The 13,159-nt window shown below is 47.2% G+C and overlaps 1 protein-coding gene across 1 annotated transcript; it reads left to right on the top strand.

Annotated features, from left to right (window-relative positions):
• Positions 1-400: 400 nt before the first annotated feature.
• LOC109752986 (ABC transporter C family member 10-like) lies at positions 401-7,031 on the top strand. The gene is made up of 12 exons (XM_073503717.1): positions 401-416; positions 496-1,889; positions 2,109-2,429; positions 2,504-2,590; positions 2,713-3,312; positions 3,414-3,578; positions 3,690-3,984; positions 4,682-4,896; positions 4,993-5,298; positions 6,227-6,290; positions 6,535-6,774; positions 6,922-7,031. Exons 1-12 carry the CDS (start codon positions 401-403, stop codon positions 7,029-7,031), a joined length of 3,813 nt encoding a protein of 1,270 aa, XP_073359818.1.
• Positions 7,032-13,159: the final 6,128 nt, after the last annotated feature.

Here is a 13,159-nt window from a genome sequence, read left to right as displayed (position 1 = left end):
AGAGAGCTCAGCACTGGCATCTTTGTTGCTTTCTCCGTTGATCTTTTCTAGACCCAAAAAACAAAGTTCTTGCAGTTGCTTCTTCTCCCCTGGATTAACAAGGTAGTTGATGATCACTGACGAGTACAGTTTCCGTCTTCAGTTATTGATTTCCTTTATTTTTATGCGGCACTGTGATTTTTGTACTCCTAGCAAGCATTCAAATTTCTGGATAATTTCATGTAGTTTGGACTCTCTGATGTTGCTCCAGTACCAATATTTGTAGTATCTGTTCTTTGTCTGCTCCTTCATAAAGAAAAAGAGTATCTGTTCTTTGTCCTAACTAGTTTCATGTTCATGATTGGCGCAGTGATGCAACAGGATCTGATCCATTTGGAAGCAATAGAGGTTGCGTGCGCAGATGGGTTCCCTCGCAAGTAAATTCTCTCAACTTCCTCATGTTACATAGCTAGCCGCATCACTTCTGCTACCTTTGCTAAAGCTGTTTTTTTTCAGACGACGAGGTAGCTGATTCTGAGCGTCAGGTGACTCCCTTTGCTAAAGCTGGGTTTTTCAGCAAGATGTCATTTTGGTGGCTGAATCCTCTAATAAAGGTGGGCTACAAGAAACCCCTTGAAGACAAAGACATGCCACTTCTAGGCGCCACAGATCGAGCACATAACCAGTACTTGATGTTCATGGAGGAGCTGAACGGCAAGAAGCAGTCGCAGTCACATGCCGCGCCATCTTTCTTATGGACTATTGTTTCTTGTCACAAGCGTGCGATCCTAGTCTCGGGTTTCTTTGCTTTGCTCAAGGTTCTTGCCGTATCAACAGGCCCAATAATTCTCAAGGAATTCATCAATGTGTCACTTGGGAAAGGGACCTTTAAATACGAAGGCTGTGTGCTTGCTGGGTTAATGTTCATCTGCAAATGTTGCGAATCATTGTCACAGAGACAGTGGTATTTCCGCACTCGGAGATTAGGATTGCAGGTGAGGTCATTCCTGTCAGCAGCTATTTATAAGAAACAACAGAAGCTATCAAATGCAGCAAAAATGAAGCACTCTTCTGGAAATATTATGAACTATGTGACGGTCGATGCGTACCAGATTGGGGAATTCCCATACTGTTTCCATCAAACATGGTCAACAAGTGTTCAGCTTTGCATTGCTCTGGCTATTCTATACTATGCAGTGGGTGCTGCAATGATTTCATCTTTGGTTATCATCATTATGATCGTACTGTGTAACGTTCCATTTGCCAGACTGCAACACAAATTTAAGAGTAAACTTATGGAAGCACAAGATGTGAGATTGAAGGCCATGTGTGAGTCATTTGTTCATATGAAGGTGTTGAAACTTTATGCATGGGAAGCTCACTTCAAGAAGGTCATTGAGGGGTTGAGAGAGGTTGAGTACAAGTGGTTGTCAGCATTCCAGTTTAGGAGGGCATACAACGCTTTCCTGTTCTGGTCTTTACCGACTTGGGCTTCGGCAGCGACCTTTCTGACATGCTATCTTCTGAAAATCCCTCTTGATGCTAGCAATGTCTTCACTTTTGTGGCAGCTCTAAGTCTTGTGCAAGAGCCAGTAAGGTTAATACCAGATGCTATTGGCTTTGTGATACAAGCTAAGGTTGCGTTCACTCGGATATCGAACTTCCTTGATGCACCTGAGCTAAACGGACAGGTTAGGAAAAAATCCTACGTTGGCATTGATTACCCTGTACCTATAGCAATGAATTCGTGTAGCTTCTCGTGGGATGAGAATACATCAAACCCAACTCTAAAGAATATAAATCTGGTAGTGAAAGGTGGAGAAAAGATTGCGATTTGTGGAGAGGTAGGATCGGGAAAATCGACGCTTTTGGCTGCTGTACTCGGAGAGGTCCCCAAAACTGAAGGCATGGTATGATTTTTTACTAACATCATCTGTTAATGCAATAGCTGCCATATTAAGAATTTAGACATGATTAAAAGACATGAACTACGTTATTCATCTGTTCAGTTTGCGAATTTGTGTATGAAAATTATGCTTGACAATATTTGTTCACATGAACTACGTTATTCAATTCATTTTTCATAAAAACTTTATAGAAAATTCCTGATCTTTGCATAAAATTTTTAGATCCAAGTCTACGGGAAAATAGCATATGTTTCTCAGAATGCATGGATCCAATCTGGGACTGTGCAAGACAATATTCTCTTTGGATCGTCGATGGACGGGGAAAGATACCACAACACACTCATGAGGTGCTCGTTGGTCAAGGACATTGAAATGTTGCCATATGGAGATTGTACTCAAATTGGGGAGAGAGGAGTACATCTTAGTGGTGGTCAGAAGCAGCGAGTCCAGCTTGCTCGTGCACTATACCAAAATGCAGATATCTATCTTCTTGATGACCCTTTCAGTGCTGTTGATGCACATACAGCCACAAGTCTCTTCAATGTAAGGATCATATCAGCATATGCATGTAGTATTACTTTTTGATTATGACATTTTTACAAAGCTCTTTGTAACAGGAATATGTCATGAGTGCTCTATCAGACAAGACTGTCCTGTTGGTGACGCACCAAGTGGATTTTTTACCCGTATTTGACTCCATTTTGGTAACTGTCCCCCCTTCGAAAATGTCACCATCTGATGATATTTGTGTCTCTGATGTATTTTGATCTGTAATTATTTTACATATTTTTTGATGTCATCTAAAACTAGTGATGATTTTTGGCAGTTAATGTCAGATGGAGAGATTATTCGGTCTGCACCTTATCAAGATCTATTGACAGATTGTGAAAAATTTATAGGCCTTGTAAATTCCCATAAGGATACTATTGGTGCTGCGGATCTTAATAAAAACATACCTCCGCAAAGCTCTAAGGAAGTGTCAAAAAAGGTGACAGATGATATTCATGGAAGCAGAAATACAGAGTCTGTGAAGCCATCACAGGAAAACCAACTGATCAAGAAAGAGGAAAGAGAAACAGGGGATGCAGGTTTCAAGCCTTATATGATTTACCTGCGCCAACACAAAGGCTTCCTCTATTTCTCTTTGTGTATGTTTTTTCACATAATTTTCATAGCTGGGCAAATATCACAGAACTCATGGATGGCTGCTAATGTCCAAAATCCTCATGTTAGCACGCTGAAGTTAGTTTATGTGTACATTATTATCGGAGTTTGCACGATATTCTTCTTGCTATCAAGATTTTTACTAGTCGTTGTTCTTGGGATCCAGTCATCAAGATCCTTATTTTCCCAGCTACTCAATTCATTGTTCCGTGCACCAATGTCCTTTTTTGATTCTACCCCTCTAGGAAGGGTTTTTAGCCGGGTAAGAGTTCTTAAACGAATGGTAAAACAAGTTTCAGTTACGTCTTACACTAAGATTTTTCTCATGATAGATTAACTCGTTCCCTTTTTTTTCTAATGCAGGTCTCTTCAGATTTGAGCCTCGTTGACCTTGATGTTCCATTTTCATTTGTGTTTAGCCTTGGTGCCATCTTTAATGCATATAGCAATCTAGGTGTATTGGTTGTTATTACATGGCAAGTTCTGTTTGTATCCGTGCCAATGATAGTTTTGGCAATTTGGTTGCAGGTAATTGGTATGATTTTGTTTTTTTGTGGCTAAGCTTCATGTCTGTGTATCCGTGATAGTTTTGCATTCATTGTTCTCATTAACTGAAACCTGTTATGTTTGGTCATGCAGAGGTACTATCTAGCGTCGGCCAAGGAATTGATGCGGATCAATGGTACTACCAAGTCTGCTCTGGCAAATCACTTAGGTGAATCTATTTCAGGGGCTATAACAATAAGGGCCTTTCAGGAAGAAGATCGTTTCTTTGCTAAAAATTTGGATCTTGTCGACAAGAATGCTAGCCCATATTTCTATAATTTTGCAGCAACTGAATGGTTGATTCAACGTCTGGAGATAATGAGTGCCGCAGTTCTTTCTTTTTCTGCCTTTGTCATGGCCCTTCTTCCTCAAGGAACATTTAGCCCTGGTAAGCAATTATATGAACGCCACGTTGCTTCAAATATTTGGACAAAGTTACGTTTGGCTTCTGCTTTATTTCTGACACACTTTTGTTATGAGAACTTACTTGATACTCCTCCACCTTATAGGTCATGTGTTAACATGACATGGTTGTCCGACAAAATCATTTGAATGGTACATTTTATAAGTTTATATGGTTGTAGAAAACTAGAAGAGAGTTACAGTATGAAAATAATATCCAAATAATGTTGATGAAGAATCTAATGATAGTATTTTGACCTAACAGTCCAAATACTTTCTTATATAATACTCCCTCCGTCCTGAATTACTTGTCGTAGAAATAGATGTATCTAGACAAGATACATCCATTTCTGCTACAAGTAATTCAGGACGAAGGTAGTAGTCAAAGTTGCAATTCTTTTACTGAATGCTTTCTGTAATGCCTTGTGTTTACCAATTGAGGTAATCATGTTTATTGTTTGAATAAAAGTTATTTGCTGCATTCTGCTGGGCAGAATACGGTGAATATAAAACACCATACATTTCTCAAATCACCACTTGTTCAGATGATTTTATATATTCAAGTCCTAATTACACGTGCCAAAGTTAACTAAATGAAGTATTTGGTACTATACAGTTCTAAAGTTTATGAATATTAACATCACAAATAGTAGAGTTACTCCCTTGCTTTTGTACCCGCACAGGTTTTGTCGGAATGGCTTTGTCCTATGGTCTTTCCCTAAATATTTCGTTCGTTTTCTCTATTCAATTCCAATGCAACCTTGCAAATCAAATAATCTCGGTCGAACGGGTGAACCAGTACATGGACATACAAAGTGAAGCAGCAGAAGTTGTTGAAGAAAATCGACCGTTACCAGATTGGCCCCAAAATGGCATTGTGGAAATTAGGGATTTGAAGGTAATCAGATAGAAATGTTTACACATACACCTTACAAGGCAAAATAATCCTATTAACACTTCTAAGAAATGTATGCGATTGATTTTCATTCAACAGATCAGGTATAGGATAGATGCTCCCCTTGTACTACATGGAATCACTTGCAAGTTTGAAGGTGGAGATAAGATTGGTATAGTTGGTCGAACAGGAAGCGGCAAGACAACATTAATTGGTGCATTGTTTCGTCTTGTTGAACCTGCCGAAGGGAAAATAATTATAGACTCTGTGGACATCAGTACGATAGGCTTGCATGACCTGCGGTCGCGTTTGGGTATCATTCCACAAGATCCAACACTTTTTCAGGGTACAATAAGATACAATCTAGATCCTCTTGGGCAGTTCTCAGATGAACAAATATGGGAGGTAAGATTCTACACATCTAATGATGTGCCTTTTTGTCATCTTTCCCAATGATCAGATAATATTATGCTGACAAGGTATCACACCAAAAGAACCTGATGTAATGTCGCAATTCAGATCACTTACTTGGTGTTTAATCATGATCACTTACTTCGATATATACCTCACAGTTTCAGAAAGTTGAGGACATTAACAAAATTGGGCAGATTAATTGAATTAGAGGAATCTGAAATGACAAGTAGTCTTTCTCATAGAAAAACTAGATGGCCTAGGAGGAATAGACAACTCTTCACTGATTGAAAAAATAGGCACCAAAAAAGGTGATGGCCACACGTTTTGAAGCTAAGCTAGGCCGGGTGATCTTTGATGCGGTTGTATCAACTCGATATTTCAATTCAATGAACAGCCCTTTATCGAAAAAAAAGGTTTAGTGCCCCCCTTTCTGAGTTTATGTCATATGTACATTTCAAAAGGAATCACTAAAGGAGTAGGGCGTTTCGGTGCCTAGGCTCATCTGCACCCGGTTAGAAAAAATTCGTAAAAAGTTCATAAAATATTCGAAAAAACAATTTTTTTTGTGCGGTAGACAATTTGATGCGTGAGGCCCGCTCCAAATTTCAAGTCATTTGGACATCTGAGCAGCTCTTAGAAAAAAAGACAAATCAGGCCAAAACAGTATATAAACAGTAAACATTTTTACCGACCCCCAATTTGTCTTTTTTTTAGAGCTCCTCAGATCTCCAAATGATATGAAAATCGGGGCGGATCGACCTCACCCATGAAATTGTCTGCCACAAAAAAAATTGGAATTTTTTGAAATTTTCTTGTATTTGTTTTGATTTTTTTCGTCAGCGCCATTGCAGATGAGCTCGGGTGCAGAGATGGATTATCGTCACTAAAGTAGTTACTCTATTTGTTAATTATGCTGCAGGTTCTTGACAAATGTCAACTTATTGAAGCTGTCCGGGAGAAGGAACAGGGATTGGATTCACATGGTAGGAAACTTCACTTCATCTATTTTTTTGTTTATGTGGTTCACTTTTTAAAGTAATAAATTGGCTAAACAGAGAACTCTGCCCTAATTAATTATTTCAGAAATTGAAAATTGGTGTGAAAATACATGTGACAATAAATATGCCAAAATGTTAGTAGTCCTAGACATATTAGCTATATCCTTTTGCTAGCAAGATGTTTGGAACTATCTCATTCATAGTACTTATCAAGATCCTGTCCTAATAGTTGTGGAAGATGGGTCGAACTGGAGTATGGGTCAAAGGCAGCTCTTCTGTCTGGGACGTGCACTTTTGAGAAGATGCTGCATCTTAGTTCTTGATGAAGCAACAGCCTCTATAGACAATGCCACAGATGCTGTCCTTCAGAAAACAATCCGGACAGAATTCAAACATTGCACCGTTATTACAGTTGCACACCGTATACCAACAGTTATGGACTGCGATATGGTACTTGCAATGAGCGATGGTATGTTTGTCTTATTGCTAACTTAATATACTGAACTGATTATAGAAGTCGCCGTTTTATTGATCTGAAGCAACTAATATGGAGTATACTTGAAGCATGTATTGTGTATCTTCCGCATACTAATGAACCATATATGAATACTTCCAGGGAAAGTAGTGGAGTTTGAGAAACCTACAAAGCTCATGGAAACTGAAGGATCTCTGTTCCGGGAGCTGGTCAAGGAGTATTGGTCATACACATCGAACACAAATATTTAGAAGAGACTGTCCAATGTCGATTATTTACTTGCTGCAGCTTTCCAAGAGATAAAAGATAAATCAGCTTTTGAAAAAGTGATACGCTTGAAGATATACAGTAATCTATGCTATCTCAGATGTACTAATCTATTTCTGAATCCGAAGAAAAGACAGTACTATCTGTATTTTATTGTATCGAGATTTTCTTTTGCCGTCTACTGCTAGCAGAAATTCTATGCATGCAGAATTGCTGAAGCTGAACAGAGTAAATCCCTGAATATTTCCTCCCTCCAGTAATCAGATATAGAAGGCCAGATTGGAGGGCCTTCAAATCCGCAACCTCTGCCTGAGATACGACTTGAGCACATGTGTTTGCTGTTCTCTGGCCGATTATGAATTCATTTACGGTAGCTTGGTAAGTTTATAGCGAATGCATGAATGAGTTTCAGACTATTCAATGTAAAGAGATGTGATTGGCTTTTATATTTCTCCTGTGAAAAGCAGCTTGCTTTTGTCGTTTAAGGGCTGCCTATCATAGTATTTGTATTTGCTTGTACACGGGATACAAAGCAAACACATAGTATTTGTATCTATCTGAGATATAAAGTTGGGGAGGAAAGGATGGCATTGTATAGATGGATCCAACGTGTTTCCCTCGTGTCTTGTTGATCCTGCTGGTGACATTTGCCCACATGGATTGGGTTTTTACTGAACATGCTCTCGGTTTGAATGGAGTGGCAGGATCTGCGGATCGGTTGCGGCATGTCGAAATATTTTTGTTGGTCGTCGAGACTCTGTTTTGGCATTGAATGGATATAGAATGCTAACTACCAAAACCTGTGCGCAGAGGCATGCTGCGGGTCGGAGGGAGCATAAGCTGCTATGTGTGGCTGATGCTTGGTTCAGAAAGGAACAGGTTTAGAATGGGGAAAGGGGTCCTCAAGTTGACTTGAACCCTATTGTTTTCCTGTAGGTCATCCTTTGTGTTCTTTCCCTTTGCCAGGCTGATGATTCATACTAGATTGCTTGTTTTGCTGTAGGTCAACAAGTACAGAAAGTACGCCCATATAAACTGCTTGTTGGGTTGTAGTTTCAGAAATAAGCAAGGGATGCATCAAAGACATCAGGTAGTAGCATGTTTCTATCTTAACAAGAGAATGGTATCTCTTTTACAGGAGAAGAACCAATGTTTAGTTTTTATATGCATAATAATATGCATGTAGCGACACCTCCTTAATCCTTATCATGCAAATAGAATCAGGTTCAGAGCCTTGATCATGCAGCTAGAAATCCACAGTAATCCATCTTTTATGGTCAGTGTTAGAAGGGAGAGAGATTTGGTGGAATAGTTTGATGTATTGCTTGAGCCTCGTGGGCATATATATATAGGAGTACATGATCTACTTGGAGTACAAGGCAAGCCAGAATATTTTCTAGTCTAACCTATGTTTCCTAATACAATCACGTTACTCGACATCCCCCCGCAGTCACAACGGTAGCGACGCAGACGGTGAGACTGGAGAAGAATCCGAAGGCAAGCCGATGGACACCCCCCACCCCCACAGTCGTAACGGTTGACGCATCGCGGAGTTGTGGCTGGAGTGGAAACCGGCGAGGTTGCTCAAGCAGGCGGTAGCCCTTTGTGCCGTTTGTCGATGTAGCCGAGAGCGTGGGTGGTGGAGCCGTGGTCGAGGTAGCCGTGCGAAGAATGCCGTGGTCGATGTCGAGTCGGGGTGGTCGGTGTCGAGGAAATCGTCGTGGAGCCGCGGGCGCAAGAGGGCACCGAGTTAGTCATAGGCGCAGAAGTGTCGAAGTAGTGGTGCGCCGGGAAGAAGACGTTGTTGGCGACGCGTCGCGCCGGGGTGCCAACCCCGGGGACACATCATAAACGAAGGCACGCGTCGGTGTTGCCAGCACCGGGCATGCGTAGACGGACGAAGACGAAGTTGACGAAGCGCCGCAGCAGGCTTGCCAGGTCCGGGGACACGTCGTGGATGAAGGCATGCGGCGGTGTTGCCAGCACCGGGCATGCGTAGACTGGGACCAGCACGAGCTGTACGCCATGTCGAAGAATTCGAGAGGCCAGCAGAGAAGGACTCGACGACGGTTGTGGCGCCAATCGGCGCAAGGCCGATTTCGCCCGCGGTTGTCGGAGTAGACGAAGTGGTCGGGGTAGATGACGGCGACGCTGGCGACGGGCTGGTGCTGGACGAAGACGAAGGAGGTGGACGGGCGGCGGCAGCGGCTACGTGGGTAGCGGCGGCCGCAGCCAAAGAAGAGCGGCGGCGGCTAGGTTAGGAGCGCGGCGGCGGTGCTCGAAGTAGGCGAAGAACCCGACAGCATGACGAAGACCGGCGCGGACGGTGGCGTTCCCGCGCCAAGGGAGGCGGCGGGGCGCATACCACGGGAAGTCGACGCGCGGGGACGGCGAAGTGGACCGCGGGCCGCCGCGCTACGGCCCAAAGGGGCGACGTAGCGGCGGCGGGTAGGTAGGGGCGACGTAGCGGCGGCGGGCAGGTCGGGGCGACGGCGGGAAGACCTCGGGGCGGCGGCAGGGACCGCGGGCCGCAGCGCGACAGCCCGAAGGGGCGACGCGGCGGAGGAGCGCGGGTCGGTGCAACCGCGGGGACGGCCTCGAGACGGTGGCGTGGACCGCGTGCCACGCTTGCTGCGGCCTGATGGGGCGACACAGCAGCGGCGCGAGGGTCGGTGCTGCCACGGGGACGACCTGAAGCGGACGGCCTCGGGGCGGCGGTGGACCGCGGGCCGCGGCACTACGGCCCGAAGGGGCGACGCAGCGGTGACGCGGGTCAGTGCAGCCGGGAGAAGAACCACGGGGCGGCGGCGCTGCGGCCCGACAGGGCGACGCAGCGGCAGCCCGTTGCTCGATCGGTAGAGGGGCGCGCTGAACTCGGGACGGTCTTCACGGGGCCTGCGGAGGCGCGCGGAACCGACGGGCCAGGTCAGTCGCACGGCGTAGATGAGGCGGATCGCGGCGGTGGGCGGGTGATCAATCCGATCGCGCGCGAGGTCGGGGACGCTGCTCGATGGAGGCGCGGTGGCGGCGGAGTCCGAGATGAAGCCGGCAACGGCGGGCGGCAGGGCGGCTATGATTGGCCGCCGGATGGTGCGAGGCCGCCGGATCGGGGTGATGCAGGAGTCCCGGTCGGAGCAGGGCGGTGACGGTCGACGTAGATCGGCGGTGAAGGGCCGCCGCATGACGTGAGGCCGCCGGGTCGGGGCGACCGGCGGGCAGATGCACGTACGACGCGCGAGGCCGCCGAGTCGGGGCGACCGCCGGGCAGACGCGCGGACGACGCGCGAGGCCGCCCGGTCGATGAAGTAGCCAGCCGGGCGCGCCGGTGTCGGAGTAGAGGCGCGGGGTGTCGACGGCGGCGGCGGGCGACGCAAACCGATCAAGAATAGATCAGAAAACCAAAAAGAAAAACGCCGATCAAAACGACCGGCTAGAGAGCGAAAAAACCCGGAGCAAGGGCTCAGGAAAAAGACTCTCTAGGGCAGCCGGCCAACACGGCCGGCGGACGAACCCTAGGTACGGGCGGCGTGGCCCCCGGCGGCGGTCCTGGAGGCCGACCCTCCCGGGGGCGGCGCGCGGGTGCGGAAGCGGCGGCTGCTAGGGTTTGGATCGTGATTAGGCTGATACCATGTTAGAAGGGAGAGAGATTGGTGGAATAGTTTGATGTATTGCTTGAGCCTCGTGGGCATATATATAAGAGTACATAATTTATTTGGAGTACAAGGCAAGCCAGAATATTTCCTAGTCTAACCTTGTTTCCTAATATAATCACGTTACTCGACAGTCAGCATAGGTCCTGTAGAGATGTATGATTAGCTGTACACACAGATTGGTGCAAGGAATTACTTTTCCAAAGGACACTACCTGCTAGCTTATACATACTTGTTGAATGTCCATCTTCGAAAATACAGTGGACACCTATCCTGAAGCTAGAGCTGCTGTAGTGTCACCCTATATCTTGCTTGCATGTTTGTCTGAATAAAGTGCAAAGTCTAGTAATAACCGAACCATACTGCAGCAGAGCAGCAAGCAGGGAACTAATTACCATGTTTAGTTCTGTAATTTCCAATCAGAGAGAGAAAGGTACAGTGAGTTTTTCATGTTTTAAGTTACAGGCCAACAAGGCACGTCTTCTTGCAGTTACCGCCGAAGTTAACTGTTACTGGTGTGATTTGCTCACAAGAGTTAGCAATCTATGTCTCATCTGAGATGGCCACCTGTTACCTGTAGTATGTTTATGTGGTTGCTAACTGAGTATATGCATGCACATCTCTGCACTGAGAATATACTTAAGATCGTATTCCTGATTAGCTTAGAACAGGCATGTTTTTCTTGTGAATGAATGCTTTGTCTGCATACTTATTCGAATAAAGTGCAAATAACAGCAAGCAACTGAACCTTACTGTTTGGAGATCAGCAAGGAATTAATAATTATTCTTTTTCCTGTTAGAGATATAGATACACTTTACTGTTTGGAGATCAACTGAACCTTACTGTTTGGAGATCAACTGAACCTCATGCTCGCCGCCGAAGCCCGTCTGAAGGCCCTCGACAAGCAGATGCGGAGGCTGTTTGCGGCCGGGTTGGGCATGACGGCCGCCCTCTGGCCGGAGGCGGTGGCTCCCGATAGCGTTACGCGTCTGGCGCGCTGGCTGGAGGCCGGCGTGCCTCGGCTCCACGCGTGGCGAGTCTCCGCGGCTCGTGCCGGCGCGGACTTAGCTCTTCGCTTCTCCATGTCTTGGTACCCGGCCCTGGACCTGGACCAACTGGCGGCCCAGCAGGCGGCGCGGAAGCCGACTTGGAGGCGCGGGCGCGCCGGATCGCCGGACGAGCCAGCTACCTCGCCTCGTTCGCCGCGCATGATGAGTTCAACGCGGAGCGGACGGAGGATGGCGAAGAGCTTCCGCCCGACGACTTCGGCCTGAAGCTCGACGACCCGGCCGGCAGCTCCGACGAAACGGACGCCTACGCGGACGACGAGGCCGCGCTGGGCAACACCGGTATCTCGGTGGACCCGGCGGCCGGCGCGGCGACCGTTGCTGGTGCAGAGGAGCCGGCAAGCGCACAACCTGACGCGGCCACCGCTTGAGGCCGACCTGCCGTTTTCTTTGAATTTTGTTAAGTAGCAGGTCCATCCACTGGGGTGTAGGGGAATGTAATGAACTCCGGCCGTGGGCTTTTTGTTATGTAAATATTTCGCGGCCGTTCATGCTTTTGCTGCCCGTCTTTAGACCTTTTCTTGTTTGCTCCCTCTTTGGGCCTCTCTCCCGCTGGTCGAACAGCCGGGTACTGGGTTGTGACAAGGAGTTCGGCCTTGGGAAGAAACACGCAGTACTTAGTTTTTTTTCCAGACGTTGAGCGCGAGCGAAACACCCACTGGGCCGGCTGGCGATGGGCAGCGAAGCCGGCCACCGCGCAGCTGGTCGTGCGGCAATTGCCGGGTAGACCGATCCGACCGCTTTCACTTAGCAAACCTCCGCATGCCGGCGCATTTGGCCTTGCGCTCTTGCCAGCCGGACAGCCGAAGCCGGGCTGTGGCTTGGGGCGAAGAGTAGGGCCGTGGCGACTCGGATACGCCGAAATTAGACTAAGGGGGATGGCGGGGCGCGGTCGAGCCGGCTAGCCCCCGAGCCCCTGAGCCGGACGCGCCGACCCGGAGGGATGGGGGAAAACCATAAGGGTGTGCGGGACACGGTATTTGATAGAGAAAAGGTAGCCCCCAAGTGTCGTTCGGGGGACCTGCTACTTTCATTTAACACAAAAGGTAGCGATACATACATGCATAGGGCTAACTGTAAAACGGGCGGAGGAGCTCCGCGTTCCAGGGCCGGCTCGTCTCCTTGCCGGCTGTGTCTCTCTTCCGCTTGTTCGGCTTCTGCGTGTCGATGAGGTAGTACGCGTTTCTGTCGCAGAGGGCTTTGCTGATGATGAAGGGGCCCTCTCAAGGGGAGGCCAGCTTCTGGCCGACTATTCGCTGAACGAGCCGGAGCATGAGGTCACCCTCGCGGAACAAGGAGGGATTGATCTTCTTGCTGTGGTAGTGGCGCAAACTTTGCTGGTAAATGGCCGATCCGTTGAGGGCCAGAAGGCGCGCCTCCTCGAGCAGGTCAAC

The sequence above is a fragment of the Aegilops tauschii genome, chromosome 7 (genome assembly GCF_002575655.3).
Source record: "Aegilops tauschii subsp. strangulata cultivar AL8/78 chromosome 7, Aet v6.0, whole genome shotgun sequence".
NCBI classification, from domain to species: Eukaryota; Viridiplantae; Streptophyta; class Magnoliopsida; order Poales; family Poaceae; genus Aegilops; species Aegilops tauschii.
Note: the sequence above shows the minus strand (reverse complement) of the source record. Positions and strands in the feature narration are given on the sequence as shown.

Bases quoted from the DNA above. Each gene is read 5' to 3' on its own strand.
- LOC109752986 (XM_073503717.1), top strand. The intron at 2,591-2,712 runs GTAACTGTCCCC...GATTTTTGGCAG, and splicing joins CCGTATTTGACTCCATTTTG to TTAATGTCAGATGGAGAGAT. The intron at 5,299-6,226 runs GTAAGATTCTAC...ATTATGCTGCAG, and splicing joins CAGATGAACAAATATGGGAG to GTTCTTGACAAATGTCAACT.